Source organism: Callorhinchus milii, unplaced genomic scaffold, assembly GCF_018977255.1.
Source record: "Callorhinchus milii isolate IMCB2004 unplaced genomic scaffold, IMCB_Cmil_1.0 Scaffold1, whole genome shotgun sequence".
Taxonomy (NCBI): domain Eukaryota; kingdom Metazoa; phylum Chordata; class Chondrichthyes; order Chimaeriformes; family Callorhinchidae; genus Callorhinchus; species Callorhinchus milii.
This window is the reverse complement of record NW_024704742.1, coordinates 138,961,802-138,985,692: the sequence shown is the minus strand read 5'-3', so window position 1 is coordinate 138,985,692 and position 23,891 is coordinate 138,961,802. Positions and strand designations below refer to the sequence as shown.

Below are 23,891 nucleotides of genomic sequence, written 5' to 3'. Positions count from 1 at the left end.
AGCTCATGTACTGTCCCGCACCAGGCTTCGCGACTACATCACCCTCGTCCTCACCCTCACTCCCACCCTTGCCCTCGCTCACCTCCACTGCTCCCCATCCCCCAGAGGATCGAATTCAAGATCCTCATCCTCACCGACAAGGCCATTCACGGCCTCGCTCCTTCCTACCCCTCCGACCTACTATCCCCCTACCTACCTGCCCTTACTCTCTGTTCCTCTGGCTCCGGTCTGCTCCACATCCCCCGCCCCAACCGCCCTACCATCGGTGGCCGAGCCTTCAGCCCCGAGGCTCTGGAACTCCATCCCCCAGTGCCTTCGCCGCCTCCTCCCTTTCCTCCTTCAAGGCCGGTCTCAAGACCTTTCTCTTTGTCCGTGCCTTCAGCTCCACTCTCGACTCTCTACCCTCTCCTCGCTACCTTCCCTCCCCTCATCCTGACGATTTCCCCCCTCCTCGCTCCCTCCCTTCCCTCATCCTGACCATTTCCTCCCAATGCTCAGGTCCTGACCCAACTGTCCAGCGCCTTGGGACGTCCTCCCGACATGAAAGACGCTCTATAAATGAAATCTTGTTGTTTCTGCCCCTACCCTATGGAACTCCACCCCACATTCGCTTTGCCTCGCTCTCTCCCTTGCCTCTTTCAAGGCGCATCTCAAAACCCTCTTCGACTGAGCCTTTGGCTACCCCCCCTGCCCTCCAGCTTCCCCAGTCCTGACCACCAACTCAGGTCCAAATCCCTGACTGTCCAGCGTCTTGGGACGTCCTCCCTATGTGAAAGGTTGTATACAAATGTAATTTTGTATTGTATGTCTAAAACACTGTTAAGTGTCATCCTACTAGATTATGCGTACCATTTAGCACCATCCATTGCCAGGTGGCACTAGCACCCCAAAAGATTTGGAAAATGAAGCGGGATCAGTGGGTCACATAAGGCAGTACAACTACACAAGAATGATCCGAAATCTTTATTCAGCTGGCTGGAGTCTGTCAGCGGTGCTGGCTGGGCTAGTCCAATGCGTTGGACAAGTCTGGTGTTCTACAACAGATCAATGAGCATATCCTTGAGGGTCTGGTGGGAGCATTATGTGTAGTTGGCGTCTGACCAAACAGGCCATAGTAGAGATCTATCTGCATGGAGAGTAGAAGAGCTGTTGGGAGGGGTAGGATGGAGTTCCGTAGTGTGGGGCAGAAAGGCAGATTGAAGGACTTAGGAAGTGGATGCCACATTGCATCACTTTGCTAATGGTAAGGCAGTACACTGGCATTAATGTTGAGTACCTAAAGGCTGTAATGAGATTGGGGCAGAGAACAGCGAGGATCTTGTATATGTTGATGGTAAATTCACTGAACTGAAAAGAGCGTAACTCAAGGTTGTCTGTTGACATCCACCTTATGACACCCAACTCTATCTTTCTGCTTCCACCCTCAACTCCTGGACCACTGCTGTCCTGACAGACTGCCTGTTGGACATCAAGTCCTGAATGAGGGCAAATTTCCTACAGTTGAATGTGAACAAGACTGAGGCCCTCCTGATTGGCTCACGCCAGCGCCTCCGCACCTCAGGCTGTGGCAGCATCAACCTCCATGGTTGCACGCTTCAACTCACCAACCCATCAGGAACCTCGGTGTCTTGTTCGACCCTCAACTGTCTTTTCTCCCCCACATCCAAGCTATGACCCGCTCTGCCTTCCCTCACCTCCGTAACATCGCCTGACTCCGCCACTGTCTCACCCCTCAGGCCAATGAAACTCTTGTTCATGCCTTCATCGGCTCGACTATGCAAACACCGTGCTTGTTGGCCTTCCCAACTCCTCCCTCCACAGCTACAGATAATCCAGAACTAACTCTGCAGCCGTGTCCTCTCCCGCACCAAACTCTGTGACCCCATCTCCCCCATTCTCGCCCGACTCCATTGGTTCCCTATCCTTCAGAGGATCCAGTTCAAGCTCCGGGTCCTCACCTACAAAGCTCTCCATGGCCTCACCCCACACTACCTCTGCGACCTCCTAACCCCCTACCAACCCGCCCGCTCCCTCTGCTCAGTCGGCTCCGGCTGCTCCACTCCCCCGACCCACCCGCCCCACCATTGGCGGGAGAGCCTTCAGCTACTCTGCCCTCAACCTCTGGCATTCCATCCCCCAATCACTCTGCCTCGCCCCCTCCTTAGCCTCCTTCAAGTCCCGCCTCAAAATCCTCCTCTTCGACCATGCCGTCAGCTACCTCCCTTCTCCCCCCATGACCCCAGCTCAGGTCTGAAATGCTGTCACTGTCCAGCGTCTTGGGACGTCCTCCCGACGTGAAAGGCACTATACAAATGTTATTTTGTTGTTGTTCAATGTATTCATCAATGAAATATTGGACTGCATTAAAGGGGACAGATTTGGGGTATCTGTTTCAGGCAATGCTGACAGAATTGTGCGTTTCTGTTTGCAAACCCATATTGTTCTGCTTACCTGGGAATCTTATAAGCTGCACTGACCTCACTGCGCATTAGGGGCGGTCTTTAGTCCAGTTCCTGATCAGGCGGGTCTGCAGTGCTCCAGAGCACTGCAGCCCGGCTCGTCAGTAGGACTTGGAGGTGCAGACCGATCACTAGGGATAGGGATTCTTCCCATTCAGCTCCAATTACCCCTGCAAGCCCAAACCTTAATGAGTAGGGTGGTCCCAGCTGGATCAGCATTGGAAAGCTTGTCTCACAGCGCTCTCAATGACAAGCTATTGCAGTTTTATCTGGTTAAACAACAATGCCTCATTGCATACTCTGTAGTTCCCCCAAGCCTTGGCTCTTGCCGAGCTGCACCTTACACTCTGGAGTAAGGAAAGTAAGATGCGTCCCTCCGCAGAGAGTGTGTGCATTCTATTTCAATACGCGGGTATTTCCACGTGTAGATAGTTTACTCTTAAGCATCGAATCTGTTTGGTTAGAGGATACTCTTAAACATTGTGATGAGTTTCTGCATGTCAGAAAAATAGCTGACCAAAAAAAAACCCCCAAATTTAAAGGTAAGTGGGATCATTTTGGAGCTGAACTGTCTCCAAGGTAACTTGCTTGACAACAAAATGTCAGGTTAGAGCCAGGTGAGTACTCCAGGGCACTGGTGATGACACACCAGCCAGTTTGGCTCAATGACAGGACTTGGAGGGACAGACAAGTCACTGGGAGTGGGATTCATCCCACTCAGTCCTGTTAAACCTGCAAATCAAAACCCTTTGGAAGAGCTACTTTTCAAGTGCCTATCTAATTCCCTTTTGTAAGTTGTTATTGAATCAGTTTGGAGAGAACAAGTTTGCAGGGCTATTGGTAGAGAGCAGGGAGTGTGATTGATTTGGAAGCTCTTTTTAAAGAGCCGGCTCAGACACGATGGGCCGAATGGCCTCCTTCTGTGCTGTATGATTCTATGAGGACATAGACTTGATTCATATTCCCTTGAGTTTTGAAGAATCTAATTGATGAGTTTAAAATGATAAAGGGATTTGATGGGGTAGATAAAGAGAAACTATTTCTTCTGGTGGGAAAATCCAGAACAATGGCCATAATCTTAAAGTTAGAGCTGGGCCACTTAGGAGTGAAATCAAGAAGCACTTTTTCGCACAAAGGGAAATCTGGAACTCTGTCCCCCAAAAGGCTGTTAATGCTGGATCAGTTCGAATTTTCAAGACTGAGGTTGATCGATTTTTGTTAGGTAAGGTTATCAAGGGATATGGAGCAAAGCTGGGTAAAGGGAGAAAGTACAGATAGCCATGATCCAGTAGAATGGTAGAACAGGCTGGAGGGGCTGAATGGCCTTCTTCTGTTCATATGGATACAAGTATAAGATCGTGACTAGAGGGATCAAAATGAGAATTTAGGAGGAACTACTTCACGCACAGATTGTGAAACCTGAAACGATGGTTGAATTGATAGTATAGATGCATTTAAGAGGAAGCTAGACCCTCACACGAGGGAGAAGGAAACAGATGGTTGGATACAGTGTGACAGATAAGACCATTCAAGGACAACGCCTTAAAGGTTGAGATGAGAGGAGAGACGGTGAAGGAGGATGGAGTGGTCCAAGATAGCGAAGGCAGCAGAGAGGTTGAGGATAATGAGGAGGCAGAGGGAGCCCTGGTCACAGGTGGACAGGATATCGTTTGTCACCTCGAGTAGAGCAGTTTCCATGCTGATCACAGGGACTCACGAAGGGAGAGGAAGGAGCAAAGGAAGAACCTCCTCACTCCCCACAGCAGTACCCGCTGTCTCCGCTCTACTGGGTTTGGCCTCTTCCGTGTCCCCCGAATTCTCCGCTCCACCATCGGCAGTGTGCCTTCAGCCACTACGCCCCGAAAGTTTGGATCTCCCTCCCTCAACCCTTTAGCCTTGCCCCCTCCTTCCCCATCTTCAGGTCGCGCCTGAAGACCTTCCTCTTTTACCGGGCCTATGCTCAACTTCCCCTCCCACTGGCTTGGCCTCGGGCACCGCCATTGTTAAGTGACCTGAAACGCCGCTCGGTGTGGAAGGCAATATATAAATGCAAGTTGTTGTTGTTATTGAAGGTGGGAAGCAACATCTCTTTTAAGGACCTTTGAAAGAAAAGGGTGGTTAAAGATGGGCAGGTAGTTAGAAAGCAGGGATAGGTCCAGGGAAGATTTTTTCAGGATGGGGGTGATTATAGCTGTTTTTAGGGGGATGGGAACGGTGCCAGATGATAGGGAGAGATTGATGGTGTCGGAGAGTAGAGGGGTGAGGAGAGTGGTGGGGTTAAGGGAGTAAGTGGTGCGTTTCTTGCTGGATATGGTGGTGATGAAGGAGGAGGGGAGACAGGTGTGACAAGAACACATTACATTTGTATTTAGTGTTTCATGTCAGGAGGACGTCATAAGGGGCTGGACAGGCAGGGATCCGCAGGTGGTTCGGATCAGGTGGGGTGGAGGGGGGTAGGTATAGGAGGGTGACTGAAGGCACGGTCGAAGAGGAGGGTCTTGAGACAGGTTTTCAAGGAGGCAAGGGAGGAGGCGAGATGGAGGGACTGTGGGATGGAGTTGCAGAGGGTGGGGGCAGAGTGACTGAAGGCCCCCCCGCCAATGGTGGGCTAGGCAGGGTGGGGACGTGAAGCAGGCGGAGCCCGCTGAGGATTTCCTGCATCAGCATTACAGTGCCTTTTCTGGAAATGGCTCTATTATTAATAATAATCCTTGCATTTGATACAGTGCCTTATGTCTTCAAGATGTTTCAAAGCGCTTCACAGAATATACTGTAAAGTGAATTGACTGTATATTTTGTGAGTGAAACACGGTAGCCAATTGCGCACGATAGTGTTCCACAAACAGTTATGAACAATTGTAATTTTTTTTGAAGTGATTATTACACCCCCTAAAAGCGATCCACCAAGCGACTAACAGTTGGGTTGCTACTTACTGCTAGGTAGAGACCTGTGGAGTTAGGAAACTTGCCCAACGTTTCAGAATCGAACCCAGGTCCTCTCACTTGCGAGGCGAGTGCTCTAACCACTAAGCTACTCCACATGTATTCTAATGGGACACATCCTATTTCCATAATTTTGTGGGGTATTGAAACTTAAATACTGAATATTTCAAATGGTGATCATTACGTTGATTCTACAACAAAATTGTTTCCTGCTTTCTATTAGTAGGTGCAAAACTGTGTGCAGTTCTGTCATTATACCACAAGAAGGATATTGTAGCATTGGAGGGAGTGCAGTGTAGATTTACTTAGATGTTACTACGAGGGATAAATGGATACAACTATCCAGATTGGACAAGTTAAGAGTTTTTCTTTCTGGAGGTGAGATGGTTGATTGTAGGCCTGTTAGAGGTGTTTAAGATTTTGAAATGATTCCATGAGGTGGACATCAATAGGTTGTTTCTGCATGTTGGCAAGTGCAAAAAGAAGGCCAAAATATAAACTAGCCATTATTTTATGCAAAGATAGCGCTCAGTGGAGATTAAAATGAAGAATGTCAGCGAAAATGGTGGTTTCCTTATACTACATAATATTTCTACATAAGGTGTCCTTAGAGCATCAGTTTATCATCTGTTTCACACTATGTATTTAATATGCATCTATGTAGAATGATATATGCTTATTAAAGCTGTGCAGTTTTAGATAAAATTACAACCACATTCACAAAATCCTTGGAGGTATATCCAAATGCAAAATTGGAGATTGGATATACCTTCAAGGATTTTGTGAATCTGGTTGTAATTTGAAACTTTGCAGCTTTAATAAGCATATACTGTATCATTCTTCAATTTTGTTGGGCAACTTTCCTTAGTCAGTTAGTATTCCTCATCCGTGCTTTAACTGTTGAAGAATGGCTGTTTGGAAACTGTATCAGAGTGCAGTTGACACCTTGCACTCAAATCCACAACTTCGCGGGACATTGCTGTGTGCAATTTGCTGCTGCGTTTTGCCCATAAATTATACAGTCAATTCACTTTCACTTTACAGTGTATTCTGTGAAGTGTTTTGAGATGTCTAGAAGACATGTTAAGGCGTTATATTAAATGCAATAATTATTATTAATTATAATTATGACTTATTTCAGTTTCCTCTCCTGATTCCCACAAGGAAATGATCACTTTGTCCTTGTTTAAGAGCTTTTTAAACTCTTATCAGTTATCATAAATATTGCTAGCTCCTCCGCTCTTCCTAGAAACTGCTTTCTGTCTTGGCAATTTTCCCTTTTCCTCCATAACAATGGTTGTTACTTAACTGTTTATTTGTCCTTAAGCCTGAACTATCAATTTATTAATCACATTTGATATATGACCTTATGTCATCAAGACATCTCAAAGTCCTTCACAGGATTTTACTGTGAAGTGTAACAGTGACTATTGTATGCAAACAGGGCAACTAATTGGCACACAGGAATTTCCCACAAAAAAGCCACGAAGTGAGTGCAATCACTTTATTTTGGGGGATTATTGTGCAGCTCCAAGGGTATTGACTGCACTCCTTTACCCCACCTAATTGGCCATTATTCATGTGTGAACCTTCGCATTGACCATCAGCAGACAGACCACTCATAACTTACTGCCTCCCTATCTGCTGCTACATTTCATACAACCAATAGAGGCTGCTGAAGACTATCAGGAACAGGTACCGTGGCTGTTTCCCTCCCTGTCACTGGGAGGTCAGGACTAATTTAGGATAATTAGCTCAGCTGAGACCCAAACTCATCGTAGACAGGATTGGAACCTGCGAGTTCCTGCTCCCTAAACTACAGTTCTATCCAATACACCGTCAGGCTGCCCCTTCCCTTTTAATAATTTTCTGTGAAGTGGCAGGGGTCAGTAGTTGGCAACAAAAATGCCATTGAAAGCTTTGGGCTGCCTTGCTGCCCAACCATTGATTGGCTGGTTCAACCATGATTTTGATTAATAAAATCATCACATTCTGTAACAAGGTGGCAGATTTTCTTTGTGATTACTAGTCATGATATCTACAAGTTCTCAATCTTAAATGTGAGAATTCACATTTTGTATTTAGTTTTAACATTGTATTTAGATTCTTGATTTGATTGATTCATTTGTTGGAATATAAAAGTATTCACATACCAAAACATAAGAATTTGCTGGTGAAAGAAGATCGAGGTCCATCTAGTTCATTTTCCACCATCCTGGCAGTCACTTGACACGTGGTGTCCAAAACTATATACTGTATTCTCAGCTCTTTTCAAAGAGCTGTCACAGACACGATGGTCCAAAATGGCCTCCTTCTGTGCTGTAAAATTCTGTGATTCTATGATATAATTTTAAAACAAATATTATTCTTAAAACATCGCGTCTGTTCCGGCTCTTTGAATAGAGCTACCCAAATCAATCACACTCACCCGCGTTCCTCCCCATAGCCCTGCAAACTTGTTCTGCCCAAATAATTATCTTCTCTCTTAAAAGTTGTTATCGAATCGGCTTCCACCACCCTTTCAGGCAATGCATTCCAGATCCGAACAATTCGCTGTGTGAAATTTCTCCTCCCCTCTGTTTCTTTTAACAATTATTTTAAACCGGTGCCCTCGGGTTCCTGACCCACCGCCAGTGGAAATAGTTTCTCTTGTTCATCCTATCGAATCCCCTCATAATTTTGAAAACTTCTATTAAGCCTCCTCTTAACCTTCTCTGCTCCCAGGAGAATAATTCTAGCTTCTCTACCTCTCCTGATCACTGAAGTCCCTCATTCCTGGTACCATTCTGGTTAATCTCCTTTGCACCCTCTCCAATGCCTTGATATCTTTCTAAAGTGTGGGGCCCAGAACTGAACCCAGTTTCTCGCTGAGGCCCCACCAGTGTTTTATATAAAGGTTCATTATAACTTCCTGACTTGTATTCAATGCCCCTATTTATAAAGCCTAGTAACCCATGTGATTTTTTAAAAATCAACTTTATCTACCTGTCCGGCCACCTTCAAAGATTTACTTATTTGAACCCCCAGGTCTCTCTGTTCCTTCACCCCCTTTAAGATTGTACCATCAGCTTATATCAGTCTCTCCTAATTCTTCTTCCCAAACTGCATCACTTTGCATTTCTCCACGTTAAACGTCATCTGCTACATGTCTGCCCATTTTACCAGGCTTGTTTATGTTCATTTGCAGTCTGCTACTATCCTCCTCACTGTTTACTACTTTTCCTAGCTTAGTATCATCTGCAAACTTGGAAATTATACTCCCTATACCCAAGTCCAGGTCATTTATATCAATCAAAAACAGCAATGTTCCCAATACTGATCCCTGGGCGACATCACTGCACCACACCACTTCCGTCCAGTCAGAAAAACAGCCACTCACCACAAATCTCTGCTTTCTGTCTCCCAGCTAGTTTTGTATCCGCTGCCACTTCCCTTTAATACCGTGGGCTTCTATTTTGCTAACAATAATTCTCAATCTCACCAAATTCCTTAACATAAATTCTCACTCTGTTCCACCTCACCTAGTTCCCTCCTCATACTCACCACAAATCTCTGCTTTCTGTCTCCCAGCTAGTTTTGTATCCGCTGCCATAGGTGGTAAATTAATCTGAAGTATTTGAGGGTGAATTTGAATTTAGATAAGTGAGGAATTTGCCAGGACACCAAGCTCATGAGAACCTCTCTAGCCACACAGAAGCTTTTATTATCCGTCTGAATCGTGTGACCTTGTTTTAAAGAGATAATAGAGATCAGGCACAATCCCACCAGAACTTCTTCCCCCAACTCCAACTCTGAGGCTGGAGGCATGATGTTATGTGGTTACCATAAGTACTCAAACAGGTTTTGTTTCCAGTCTGTATAAAAGAATTGTTGGTAAACTGTAGTATGTATATACTTTTCTAAGCAATTGTGCCTCATGTTAAATATCATTAATGTGTCAAATTTATTTGACAAATGGACTGAAAGCTTCCACTGAAATCTCAATATGTGGACACAGCCCATAGAATTTGTCAGGAGTTTTCCACCTTCTGATGTGTGTTGTTTAGTGAATGTGAAACATGTTGCTGTATAAGGAAAAGTTATTGATGACTTTTTTTTACGCAGTGTCTGGGAGATGTGAACTGAGGTTTGCTGGGACCTAAACTGAACTATCTGAACAGAAGCCACCATTTCTGCAACTTCAGGATGAATGGGGATATGCCTCATGTTCCCATTACAACACTCGCTGGGATTGCTAGCCTCACAGATTGTAAGTACATGTATATCCCATTGTGTCGTAAATGCTAACACAGCTATGTGTCTTATAATTTATGTAGCAGTTTGACTGTTTAATGTGAAGTCCTGTAGCGCAGTAGTTAGAGCACTTTACTCCAAGCGAGAGAACCTGGGTTTGATTCCCAGGCAGGGTGAAATGTTGAGCAAGTTTCCTTACTCCACATGCTTCTGTTTACCTAGCAGTAAGTCAGAACCCGGTTGTTAGTCGATTGGTGGATCGCTTTAATAATCCCTTCAAAAAAATGGTCACTCAATCCATGCCTGTTTGTGGGATACGGCTATGCACAATTGGCTGCCATGTTTTGCCCACAAAAATATACAGTCAATTCACTTTACAATCTCGAAAACGTGATAAGGTCCTATATCAAATACAGAGATTATTATTATTTATTATTCTGATTACTTTCAGTTTCCTGTTCTTGATTCCCATAAGGAAATGATCAGCATCAACACTTTGTCCTTGTTTAAGAGGTTTTATAACTATATCAGTTGTCATAAACATTGTTAGCACTTTCTCTGCTCTTCCTAGAAACCGCTTTCACTTTTCACTTTCTAGTATATTCTGTGAAGCACTTTGAGACATCTTGAAGGCTTCATAGGGCGATATATCAAATTTAAGGATTATTGTTATTATTTCAGATGTGAAGAAATACTATTAAACTCAACAAGCCCTTTCACTTAGGAAGGATTATTAGTCATCAGCACATTCACAAATTGTATAGCGCTACTGTCTAATTAGCTTTCAGCATAACAATTTCTGTAGTAGAACCCAGTTGTAATACACTTTGTTATAAACGCAGACTTTTTTGTATAGCGAGATTGGGGTGCAGACCCCAATATTTACTTAAAAATCAAAGCAAAGTGTAGATGATGAGCAAGGTAAAATTGAAACCAGGCAAGGACAGAACCATGAAGGTGAATCTGAGAGGAGAGGCGGTGGAGAAGAATAGAGTGAAGTAAACAAAAAGGCGAATGGGATGTTGGCTTTATCTCAGGCCTGGAATACAAAGGGGAAGAAATGCTGCTTCAGCTTCACAGTATAGAGCGTTAGTCAGACCCCCTCTGGAGACTGCATTCAGTTTTGGGCACCACACCTCAGGAAAGATATTGGCCCTGGAGGGGGTGCAGCGCAGGTTCACCAGAATGTTACCAGGCCTAAAAGGGTTAAATTACGAGGAAAGGAAGCGTAAACTTGGATTGTGTTCTCGTGAGTTTAGAAGGTTGAGGGGCGATTGATTGATGTATTTAAGATGATAAAGGGATTTGATAGGAGAGCTACAGAGAAGCTATTTCCTCTGGTGGGGAATCCAGAACAAGGGACATAGTCTGAAAATTGGAACTAAGCCATTTAAGAGTGAAATCAGGAGCATTTTTTCACTCAAAGGGTGGTATTCTCTCCCCCAAAAGACCATGGATGCTGGATCCATCCACACCTTCAAGAGTGAGGTTAATAGATTGTTGGTAGGTCAGGGATTAAGGGATATGCGGAGAAAGCGAGAAATTGGAATTGAAAGGATTAGTTGAGGTACAGATCAGCCATAATCTAATTAAATGGTGGAACAGGCTCCCAAGGGCTGAATGGCTTCCCCCTGTTCCTATGTTCCCATGAGTGGTCGACAATATTGAACGTGGCAGAAAGATCGAGAAGGATAAGGAAACAGGGAGCCTGGACAGAGTGTCATTTGTAACTTTGACCAAGGCTGTGCTGTGGGCAGTACGGAAACCAGATTGGAAAGGTTCATACAGGGAGTGGCAGGAGAGGAAAGTGCGAAGCAACGACTCGCTTGGAGGAGGGATGATAGTTAGAAAAAAAGGTGGGTCAAGGGAAGGCTTTTTTGAATGAGGGCTGTTTTCAAGGGGGTGGGAGCAGTACCAGTGCTAATTCAGTAATCAGGTTATCATCAATGTTGTTTCCTGGCTTCCAAGCACTCTGGGCCACTACACTGTGTGAGGGGCACTATATAAATGCAAGTTGTTGTTCCTTTTTCAGCAGCCAATTTACTGTGTGCGCGTGTGGGGGTAATGCGGAATGGGTGGCAAACAATTGTGTCCGTTATAGATCAGGTTGGGATTATGGTTCTGACGAAGGATCGTGGACCCGAAACGTTGACTCACTTTCCTTTCTCCATAGACGCTGCCTGACCTGCTGAGTGTACCCAGCATCTTCTGTTTTTGTTTTGGGATTATGGAACCCAATTACCACATTAATGTATTGTCTGATTGTAGTTACCAGCACATTAATGATTTGTGTAACTATTGTCTGTCTAACTTTAGTTGCCAGCATGTTAGCACATCAGGAACAAAAAAGTTCAGGGAAGTTGTTTCATTTGTTGCTGAACCACGTTTGTCTGCTGAAGTGTAGACTCTTTGTGGGAAAAGGATTTCACAGGTGTCCTCTTATACCTTGCATTTGTTTGTTTAGTTTATTCACATGTGATCTAGACTGTGAGTATTGATGAGCTTTTTATCCATGATCATAAACCCTGTTCTTTGATATTCTTTCCCTATTCCTGTTTAGGAGATGGTGAGGCCTGTTGTAGTAGTTAAGCTACCTCTACACGAACGTGTATATTGTTTAATGTTTCATTGACGAGTGTCTTTTCCTACTTGGCTTTTGGAGAAGCTCTTGGTGTATTTTTGTTTAGATTATTCTTATTATAATCTAAACATATTTCACCCACAAAATTTACAGTCAATTCACTTTACAGTGTATTCTGTGAAGAGACTTCTCAAAGACGTGATAAGGCGCTGTATCAAATGCAAATATTATTATATCATGTATATATGGTCAGTTTTACAAAATGTTCATCTTGTCTATTGAGTGACTTTTAAAAGTTTGAGCAACAGCTGCTAGCTTTATAACTGGGAAGCAATATACACCCTTATGTACAGCAATCGACCACATGGTGGAGTGGCTAGGAATGTCCTATGTTCTACAGTTGAGTTGTTCGTTGTGAACGGCACTATAAAAATTAAATGTTTTGATGTTGCTGGGAAACCTCTGACCACTCACCAGTCATCTTCTGTGAGGGAAATCTTAAGAGGGCAACACTTAAACTTCTAGGGCAGGGTGCTGAGCCTTTGACTTGGGTTGGACCTGTTGGTGTGCCTTATGCTGTGAGTGATCGTGCCAAGGTTTGGCCACGCAAGGGATATTGCTGACTGCGATTTTGTGTGAGAGCTGACAGCACAGACTCGACGACTGTCGATATAGCCGAGGTTTTTCTTGCTTCTGCAGCTGAGGTCGTAAAGAAAACTGAAACTACAGCCGATAAAGCACCCATTGCTGCAGTGGGACACTGTCAAAGTGATCACAAAGGGAGCAGACCTATTAGACGAAAGCAGAATCTTTAATTCACTGATTTCAGTGGCAATTAACGTGGTGCTTTGAGTAGTCACTGCATGTGTATCGCACACATTGGAGGCTTGAGGTCTGAGCACGAAGAAACAGGCTGGCTTGAGTTCTTGTGGGGAATGTATGTGACAGGTTCTGGCCTTTTGCACTGCACCTGCCACCCGCTGGGGCATGAGGGGAGCGCCCTCAAATGTGGAATCATGGCTCTGTACAGCTCAAGAGAGGACTCTGAAGATAGTGATTGGAAGATACAAGGGTCATGAGTCCCAATTATTGTTTCTTATCTGGAGGTTGTGGATCTTAGTTCCTGGGGGTGTCGCAGAGAGGCTTTCTCCAGCCCATTTGCAAAGTCCAGAATCAAGCAGTGAGGTGGTAACACGAGAAGTGATCTCTAACGTCCATCTGAGCAAATATACAAGACCTCAGTCTAAAGCCTCATCTAAAGAACGGCATCTCAGCAATGGTCTATTCCTCCAAGTCCTGTCAATGTCTGGGGTTGTCATCAACTGTGCTTTGTAGATTAGACTACTGAGTCCACCACAGAGGATTGATCAGCGCTTTGGGACGTCCTCCCGACGTGAAAGGCGCTCTATAAATGGAATCTTGTTGTTGTTGTTGATTTAAGTGAAAAGAAATGGAGTTTGTTAGAATATATTGGCACAACCTGTGTAAACCAGCAGAAGGCACTCTGCTGAAGTAATTTTAAAATCGCTAAAACAGCCATCCTTTTTATCAACTACTCACAGAAACCCTCTCCTCGGGCTCAGTCCCACTCTCCCTCAAAACAGCTGTCATCACTCCCTTCCTTGGAAACCTACTCTCGATCCCTTCAACCTCGTGCACTACCATTCCACTTCAAACCTTCCCTTCCTCGCCAAAGCCCTGTTGTTGCAAACCAACTTCGCTCACACCTCTCCCTCCACTCCCTTCTCGAACCCCTCCAGTACGGTTTCTGCACAGCCTACAGTCCAGAGACAGCGCTTGTTAAAGTAATAAATGATGTCCTCTCTGTGTGTGACCAGGGCTCCCTCTGCCTCTTTGTTCTACTGGATCTCTCCGCTGCGTTCGACACGGTTGACTACGCTGTCCTTCTCCACCGCCTCTCCTCCCTCATCCACCTTAGTGGAACCACACTCGCATAGTTTGAATCCTACTTAACCAACTGCCAGTACTTCATCTCAGCAAGTGTTTTTTCCTCTCCCCGCTGCCCGGTCTCCTGCGGCGTACACCAAGGCTCCTTTCTTGGCCTCCTCCTTTTCCTCATCTACATGCTCCCTTTCGGCAATATCATCCACAGACAAGCTGTCAACTTTCCCATGTATGCCGATGACACCCAAATCTACTTCTCCTCCAGCTGTAACTCCCAGTCCACTGAGGTCCTGTCAGCCTGTTTGACGGACATCAAAGCCTGGATGAGCGCATATTTCCTGCAGGTAAATGTCGACAAGGCGGAAACCATACTCTGGCTTCCGTCAATGTCTTCTCTCCTGCGGGTCTGAACTCCTCGGGCTCTCCCTCAGACTCTCCATTTTCCACCTCCACCACAATGCCCGCCTCCGCCCTTACTTCACAACTGACGCAGCTGAAACCCTGAGCCAGCCTTCGGCATTTCCTGCCTGGACTATTCCAATGCCCTCCTCGCTGGTCTCCCCAGCTCCACCATACACAACATGCAATTCATTAAAAACTCCGCAGCCCGGATGCTAACCCGCACAAAACTCGCCCCATCACATCAGTCCTTGCCCGGCTTCACTGGCTCCCAATCACCGAACGGATCGATTTCAAGATACTCTCACTCGTTTTCAAATCCCTTCATGCCCTGGCACCTTCCTACCTCTCCGACCTGCTTACCTCCCACTCCACCACCTTTGCTCGGATGGCTCCGGCCTCCTGATTGTCGCTCGTGCCCCTGTTCCATCATCAGTGGCCGTGCCTTCAGCTATTGCACTTCCCTCAATCCCTCCGCCTTCCCCCCTCCCTCCCCACCTTCAAATCCTGCCTAAAGACCTTCCTTTTTGATGGTGGTGATGGTCACCTCCCCACTCCTGCTCCCTCTGTCTCCTTGTCGGACTCCCCCAGCATGAAGCGCTTCAGGACGCTCCCCCGTGTAAAGGGCGCTGTGTAAATGTAAGTTGCTGTAAACCAGCAGAGGGCGCTCTGCTGAAGTAACTTTAAAATAGCCGCAAAACAAAAACAGAAGTGTCTGGGAACCCTCAGCAGGTCAGGAAGTATCTATGGAGAAAGGAAAGTGAGTCAGTGTTTCAGGTCCATGACCCTTCGTCAGAACTCATTGACTCACTTTCCTTTCTCCAGCTGCCTGACCTGCTGAGGGTTCCCAGCCACTTCTGTTTTTGTTTTCAGATTTCCAGCATCTGCAGTATTTTGTGTTTTGTTTAAAATAGCCAAAGCAGCTACTGACAGAAATTGAGTTGGTGAATCCAATCTTATTACACTACTAAAATATCTGTAAATAATTGGTGGTTTTTCTTCTAGAAATCGGTGAACGGGCGTATTTAGAAATTTTTACTTGATTAAAAAACGATTGATTGAAAGGATTTTTTGGTGTGCAGAGCATATTTCTTTAATTTTCGACTTCATTTTACAAATATAATACAAAGTTACATTTGTATAGCACCTTTCACAGGAGAGCAAAGTGTTAGAGGAAGGAGCTGTGAGCAACGATTGGACAAGCTCGAGTTTTTCAGTCTTATAGAAAAGAGATTCAGAGAGGACCGCATTGACTGGAGGATTCCAGGAGGAGTGGTAGAGGATAGGACTCAGGGCTCATTTGAAAAGCAGCCTATCTCGTGACATCCTTCCAGAACACGCACCCTACTGTGTATGGGGGATGGTTGGTGTGTACGTATGTATGTGTGTGGGAGTGGGGTGGTCATGGCCCGCACAAAGCTCCGCTCCTCGATCCCCCCCAGTCCTGGCCAGACTGCACTGGCTGCCTATCCCAGAGAGCATCAACTTCAAGATCCTCACCCTTGTATTCAAGCCCCTGCACTCCTCTGCACCCCCCGACCTCTCTGACCTCTCTCCTCAAAACAGCACCCGTTGCCTTCGCTCCCCTGGTTCTAGCCTCCTCCTCGTCCCCCGAGTCCTCCGCTCCACCCTCGGCGGCCGTGCTTTCAGCCACTGTGCCCCGAGGCTCTGGAATGGCCTTCCTCATGCCCTTCGTCTCGCTCCCTCCCTTCCCATTTTCAGGTCTCTGCTGAAGGCCTTTCTTTTCGACCGCACCTTTGGTCACCTTCACCCCCTCCCCCTGGATCCAAAACTATAAAGCGCTCTGAGACTCCGTCCGGCGTGGAGGGCACTATATAAATCAAACTTGTTGTATAGGCCATGGGATAGGCTGAAGAACCTTCTTCCTCAGGCAAATGTTGTTATCTTGTGGAAGTTCCTATGGAACATTTGTATAGCACCTTTCACATCAGGAGAAGGTCCCAAGTCGCTGGACAGTCTGGGATCCGCACCCGAGTTGGTGGTTGGGATTTGGAGCGATGGAAGGAGGATAGGAATAGGAGGGTGACCAAAGGCACAGTCGAAGAGGAGGGGCTTGAGATGGGTCTTGAAAGAAGGCAAGGGAGGGGGCGAGGGGGAGTGGGGCTAGTTGTTAGCTCTTTCAAAGAGCACGATCTGCCAAATGGCCTTCTTCTATGCTATAAGATTCTATGGTCTTGCTGATATGAAAAGTGCCATAGCAAAAGCTATTAATAAGAAGGTTGACCCGAGTGAAACTGAGAACTATCGAAGAATCTCACTGATTTCAGCAGCTCTTACGATGATACTATGGATAATCACGACATATAATGGATGCATTGGAGATTTGATCAGGAGGGAACCAGAAATATGGACATCTTCACTTTTGAAACTTTCATTTTCACATTCTGGAGGAGGTGAAAGTGCTACCACATTAGGCAGGCTGACACAGATGTATTCAGTGTTCATAGTCTCAGCATGCGTGTGTGTGTGTGTGTGTGTGACCAGCAAGTTTCTGGTTACCTGACACTAGGACAATTGCATGTCCTGCCTCAATGAGTCTAACTGTGATGGTTATGGTAGAGAATGACTATTTGGCATGACAGACAATTCCTTCTCTTGTGAAAATATACACTGCTGATATTTAATTTTGTGTTATAATAACACTTAATTTAGCGTCTTATCACATCATTGAGATGTCTCAAAACGCTTCACGGAATATACTGTAAAATTAATTGACTGTATATTTTGTGGGCAAAACACGGCACCAATTGCACACAGCAGGTTCCCACAAACAGTCGTGGATTGAATGACCAAAACAATTTTTTTTAGGGATTATTACCCCTGGAATGTGATCCATACACCAATCGACTAATGACCGGGTTCCAGCTTACTTATGTTCCTTCTTACTCCTACTTACTGTTAGTAGCCTTTAGATTTTGCTGATCCAGCAATTGTTTATCTGTTTGACAGTCACTGATTTCACATCCCTGCCCTGCATGCCCTACCTTTGGCTGTTGCACTTTCAGTCTATCTGCCTCACTCCCTGGAACTCTATCCTGGCGTCTGAACAACTTGTCCCTTCCCTTGCCTACTTCAAGTTTGCTTCAGGACCTTCCTCTTTGACGTAACCTCAGCTCCCCTCCCTCTCCCCCCACCACCACTCAACCGCTAGTGCAAACCCTGGATTATCTAGTGCCTGCTGATATCAAAGGAGCTATATAAATGTAAATCTGTTTATTGCACCAATTCTAGTGTCAGCTATATTGTTGTTAGTTATTTAAAACCAAACTCCATATTGAAGGTTTTGTGGCTTACAATGAAAAACCTGAACTAATAGAAATGTGCAAGATTTATTATAAATTCTCATTAATAATAATCCTTGAATTTGATATAGTGCCTTATCACGTCTTTGAGATGTCTTAAAGTGCTTCATAGAATACACTGCAAAGTGAATTGACTGCATATTTTGTGGGCAAAATGTCTGGTAGGTATTTATCTCGATAACTGACTGGGTTTGTTTGCAATATGCCTCATGCCTGACCACATGTTTTCCTCCTCCTCCTGACAGTACTGAATCAGCTGCCTCTTCCCTCCCCACTGCCTGCTACCACCACCAAAAGCTTACTGTTTGGAGGGAGAATTGCAGAAGATGTCAATTGTCTCCTGGGCTGCAGGGATGAGAGCCTCGTTACACAGTTAGTACACAGTCTCAGCCAGGTCTCCACAGACCACATGTAAGTACATCCCTCTTCTAATTAGTAAATGTGATCAGCCATTAGCCTTCAGAACACAGCAGTAGGCTGTCATAGTCTGCAATGTATGTCCACTTAGTTTCTGTGCAAACAATATAATATAATGCTCCCTGTATTTGATATTGTATTTGATATGACATCAACACCACGTTTCACAGGATTTATTGCAAAGTACAGTGACTATTTTTTGTAGGTGAATGCGGCAGCCAATTTGCACACAATGTTGACCCACAAACAGCCATGGCGTGGATATCCAATTTTATTTGGGGGATTTTTGGTCAGGACATTTGGAGAAACTCCCTTCTTGGTTTAGAACAATGCCATAGGATTTGGAAAAATGTAAAAAAAAAAGAGGTTGTTGCCATAGGATCTTTAATGAACACCTAAAACGGCAGATGGGACTTCGATTTTACAGTTTCATCCAAAAGACACAGCAGTGACAATGCAACATTTCCCCAGCATTACATTGGAGCATCAGCCTACACTATGAGCTTCAAAGTTCCCGACATGGGCCTTGAATTCACAACCTTCTGACTTTGACGTGAAGAGTGCTATCAACTGATACTTTCTAAAAATGTAACATTAGACCATCCAGAATTCTGCAGCCTGTGTCCTCTCCCGCACTGAGCTCCACAAGTTTCAGATCCCTTCATGGCTTTGCCCCAAGCTATCTTTGACACTTTCTGCCACCCTACTGCCTTGGCCACTTAGCAAAAGTGGCTAATTAATTTCCTTACACGGCCCAGCTATTTTGCTATTTTGTTTCATTGTTTCAGCTATTTTGCCCCTTTTCTGGGGCCCCATCTTGAGACCAATTTCTTTGGCTGTGCTTTTAGATACCTTGTTCTTCTGAGCTTAGGCCCAGACCGTTGCGTGAAGCTATGAAACCATATCCCAACCTGAAAGGCACCACATAAATACTGTGCAGGTTGTGGGAGTTGTTATCAGCTGGGGGTCTGACGGACGCAGAAGTCCATTGCAATGCTTAAGGGTATACAAATCAGACATAGTACCACATGTACGTGTACATGCCACCTATGCACTGAAATGTCTTTCTGTCTGGAATTAAACCTCTCCCTGGAGAGACACACTGCTTATCTAATCTCGGATAGTATTAGGTGCAGGTGGTCAGTAGTCAAGGCCTGGGGTTCCCTGAGTGTGCGTTGGATTAACCAGCTAAACTTGCCTTTGTGAACACTGTCTGGTTATCTTACCCCTGATACTTTTTGAGATTAGGTAATCAGGATGTGTCTTCACCCAGCTGATCAAATCAAGTCTCATATTTCTCAAGCTTCTCTTCATAACTGAAACCCCCTTAACCATGGAACATCCGAGTCGATCTACACTGTATCTTTTGCTTTTATCTCAGGCTCAGTGTAAATACAATTTTGCATTTATATATTGCCTCTGATGTCTCAAAGTGCATCACAGAATCAGCTGGGAGCCTAATATGGGGGTTGGGGGGGCTTGGAAATGGGGAGGGGTGTGGAGTGGAAACTAAAGGCACGGTCAAAAAAAAATCTTAAGATGGGCTTTAAAGGTGAGGAGGGCGGGCATGAGCAGGAAGGACTCCAGGATGGACTTCTAGGCAGTCGCAAGACTATTGATTCAAGGCTCACATGAGTATTTGAGCTCCCGGCCTAAGATGATGCTCCAGTGCAGTATAGAGGATCTGGCGCTTTGTTGGAAGTGCTGTCCTTCAGATGTAGTGTGGAATCGCTTTGAGCGATTCGAAACATGAAAGGTGTTGCTATACAAATGTAAATTGTGTTTTATTCAATCAACGTCCCATCAACCTGTTCAAAATGTTTAGGTGTCAGCCTGGCTCAGTTGGTAGCAGTCTTGCTTCTGAGTCAGATGGATGTAGGTTCAAGCCCCATGCTGGGACATTGAGCTGTCTTGGCTGTCACTCCAATGCAGTTCTGGGAGTGTGCTACAGTGTTGGAGGTGCTGTCCGTTGGATGAGACATTAAACTGAGGTTGGATGTTAAAGACCTCATGGCACTTTTTGTTAAAAAAGAAGGGAGTTTCTCCTGGTGTCCTGGTCAACACTCCCCCCAAAATAAAATGTGTCATTCACTTTATGGATGTTTTGGGGACATTGCTGTACACAAATTGGCTGCTTTGTTCGCCTACATTAAACGGTTTTGAGACAATCTTTCAACGTAAAAGCACTATCAAATGTAAGAATTTATTTTTGGTCAGCCAGATATCTGACACATGCAGAAAGCCATCGCCATGCTTAACAATATCCAATTAAACAAGAGTTCCATGCATTCCCACCTACTTGTGGAAATTATAGAGATGTTTATTGGAATGGGATGCGCACTGTCTCCCTGGAGGGAATCATCCTGCTTACCCGATTCCAGAGAATATTGGGGTAGGTTGGCAAAAGCCAAGGCTTGTGCTCTACAGAGTGTATGATTGGGTAACTGCTCGAGTGTCAGCTTAGATCTTAACATCTTAAGGCCAAACGTAGGGCTTGAACCCACAACCTCTGACTCAGAGACTAGAGCACTGAGTCAGGCAACCACACAGCCTGACTTTCTGTTTGCGAAATGGCTGCTATGTTTCCCTACAAGAATCAAACACTACAAGTAACTAAGCTGACAGTTTGAGGTGTTTGATGTTTTGGTGCTATTACAAATACTTGTAGCCATATGTTGCGTCCCAATTTTGAGGAAGGGAAAATGACTTCACTACTCAAGTCTTGCCTGAGGTTAATGGCCAATCTTTAAAGATGTTCTCAGGGCAGCAGTAATATCATTGAATAACTTTGTTCTGGTGTAAATTTCTATAAGTACAAAAATAATCAAATGGATCAAAGGGGGAAAGAGGAAGCATAGCTTTAAGGAGAAAGAAGGTGGCAAAGTGCACAATTATGCAAAAACAGCTCAAAAAAGAGATTGGTCTTTCAGAGAGATACAAAACACAGCCCATAAAACCCTTCAAATTGAATAATTGCAAGAAGCTTGCCGGTAATCTCTCTCCCCCCACCGCCACCCCTCTGTTTCCCAGTACTCACTCCGCCCCTTCCCCAATACTCCCTCCCCCCTTCCCCAATACTCCCTCCCCCCTTCCCCAATACTCCCTCCCCCCCTTCCCCAATACTCCCTCCCCCCCTTCCCCAATACTCCCCCCCTTCCCCAATACTCCCCCTTCCCCAATACTCCCCCCCTTCCCCAATACTCCCCCCTTCCCCAATACTCCCCCCTTCCCAATACTCCCCCCCTTCCCCAATACTCCCCCCCTTCCCCCAATACTCCCCCTTCCCCAATACTCCCCCCTTCCCCAATACTCCCCCCCTTCCCCAATACTCCCCCTTCCCCAATACTCCCCCCCTTCCCCAATACTCCCCCCTTCCCCAATACTCCCCCCTTCCCCAATACTCCCCCCCCCTTCCCCAATACTCCTCCCCCCATTTCCCCAATACTCCCCCCCCCCTTCCCCAGTGCATCCCCCCCTTCCCCAGTGCATCCCCCCCTTCCCCAGTCCATCCCCCCCTTCCCCAGTCCATCCCCCCCTTCCCCAGTCCATCCCCCCCCTTCCCCAGTCCGTGCTCCCCCCCCTTCCCCAGTCCGTGCTCCCCCCCCTTCCCCAGTCCGTGCTCCCCCCTTCCCCAGTCCGTGCTCCCCCCCCCTTCCCCAGTCCGTGCTCCCCCCCCTTCCCCAGTCCGTGCTCCCCCCCCTTCCCCAGTCCGTGCTCCCCCCTTCCCCAGTCCGTGCTCCCCCCCTTCCCCAGTCCGTGCTCCCCCCCCTTCCCCAGTCCGTGCTCCCCCCCTTCCCCAGTCCGTGCTCCCCCCCCTTCCCCAGTCCGTGCTCCCCCCCTTCCCCAGTCCGTGCTCCCCCCCTTCCCCAGTCAGTGCTCCCCCCCCTTCCCCAGTCAGTGCTCCCCCCCCTTCCCCAGTCAGTGCTCCCCCCCCTTCCCCAGTGCTTCCCCCCCCCCTTCCCCAGTGCTCCCCCCCCTTCCCCAGTGCTCCCCCCCCTTCCCCAGTGCTCCCCCCCCTTCCCCAGTGCTCCCCCCCTTCCCCAGTGCTCCCCCCCCCTTCCCCAGTGCTCCCCCCCCCCCCAGTGCTCCCCCCCCTTCCCCAGTGCTCCCCCCCCCTTCCCCAGTGCTCCCCCCCCCTTCCCCAGTGCTCCCCCCCCCTTTCCCCAGTGCTCCCCCCCCCTTCCCCAGTGCCCCCTTCCCCAGTGCCCCCCCCCCTTCCCCAGTGCTCCCCCCCCCTTCCCCAGTGCTCCCCCCCCTTCCCCAGTGCTCCCCCCCCCTTCCCCAGTGCTCCCCCCCTTCCCCAGTGCTCCCCCCCCTTCCCCAGTGCTCCCCCCCCTTCCCCAGTGCTCCCCCCCTTCCCCAGTGCTCCCCCCCCTCCCCAGTGCTCCCCCCCCTTCCCCAGTGCTCCCCCCCCCCCCAGTGCTCCCCCCCCTTCCCTCAGTGCTCCCCCCCTTCCCTCAGTGCTCCCCCCCTTCCCTCAGTGCTCCCCCCCCTTCCCTCAGTGCTCCCCCCCCTTCCCTCAGTGCTGCTCCCCCCCTTCCCTCAGTGCTGCTCCCCCCCCTTCCCTCAGTGCTGCTCCCCCCCTTCCCTCAGTGCTGCTCCCCCCCCTTCCCTCAGTGCTGCTCCCCCCCCCCCTTCCCTCAGTGCTCCCCCCCCTTCCCTCAGTGCTCCCCAGTTACTCTCTCCCACCCTTCCCCCAGTTACTCTCTCCCATTTCCCCAATAGTCGCCCCCTCGCACATCTGCCCGTACCCTCCCACCCCCCTGCCCGTACTCTCCACGCTCCCCCCCCCCCCAGTTCTGTCCACCGACCCCATCCTACACGGATTTGTCACCATCTCTCCTTCGTCCCTTACAATCATCATCACCCATATGAAGACAGCACTGAGTCACAAATGACATCCTCTCTCAAGGCCCCCTCTGCCTCTTTGTCCTCCTGGGCTTCTTCACTGCCTTTGACACAGTCATCCATATCAACCAGCTTGACTGTCTCTCCTCCCTCATCCACATCAGTGGGACTGCACTCTTCTGGTTTGAGTCCTAGTTGACTCATTGCCATCGCTTCATCTCCACAAACGGCTTCTCCTCCAGCCCTGCATGGTCACCTGCAGCACAACGCAAAGCTTTCTCTTTGGCTATGCCCTTCTTCTCATTTACAATGCTCCCTCCTGGTGACGTCATCTGCATACTTGGTGCCAGCTTTCACATGTATGCCGGTGACACCCAAACCTCTAGTCGTAACCCCAGCTCCACTGACAATCTGTCCGCTTGTGTCTCAGACATCAAGACCTGGATGAGCGCCAACTTTCTGCAGCCAAATGTTGACGAGATAGAAGCCATCCTCCTTGGTACCCGTCAATGTCTTTTAACCTGCGGCTCTGACCATTTCTCAGACTTACAAAATCTGTGCAGCCTAGGTGTCGGGTTCAATTTTCCACTGTCCTTACTACCCTACATCCTGTCCCTGACCAGAACACTTTCCTCCACCTCTACCACATTCCCTAGTTCCGACCGTACCTCATACCTAACCTAGCTGAGACCATTCTCCATGCATTTGTCACCTCCTATCTTGATTTCTCCAGTACCCTCCTTTCCAGTTTCCCCAGCTTCACCATTCATAAAATCCAATTAA

At 47.1% G+C, this 23,891-nt stretch overlaps 1 protein-coding gene across 3 annotated transcripts in view; it reads left to right on the top strand.

The window, feature by feature from the left end:
• The first annotated feature begins 9,517 nt into the window (after positions 1–9,517).
• The window catches only part of nipblb (NIPBL cohesin loading factor b), a 136,031-nt gene continuing 121,657 nt past the window's right edge, over positions 9,518–23,891 (top strand). For all 3 annotated transcript variants that reach the window (XM_042336341.1, XM_042336334.1, XM_042336345.1), the window contains exons 1-2: positions 9,518–9,651; positions 18,089–18,254. In XM_042336341.1, coding sequence (XP_042192275.1) covers positions 9,588–9,651; positions 18,089–18,254 — 230 coding nt within the window. In that variant the 5' untranslated portion in view covers positions 9,518–9,587. The remainder of the gene's footprint in view (positions 9,652–18,088; positions 18,255–23,891) is intronic.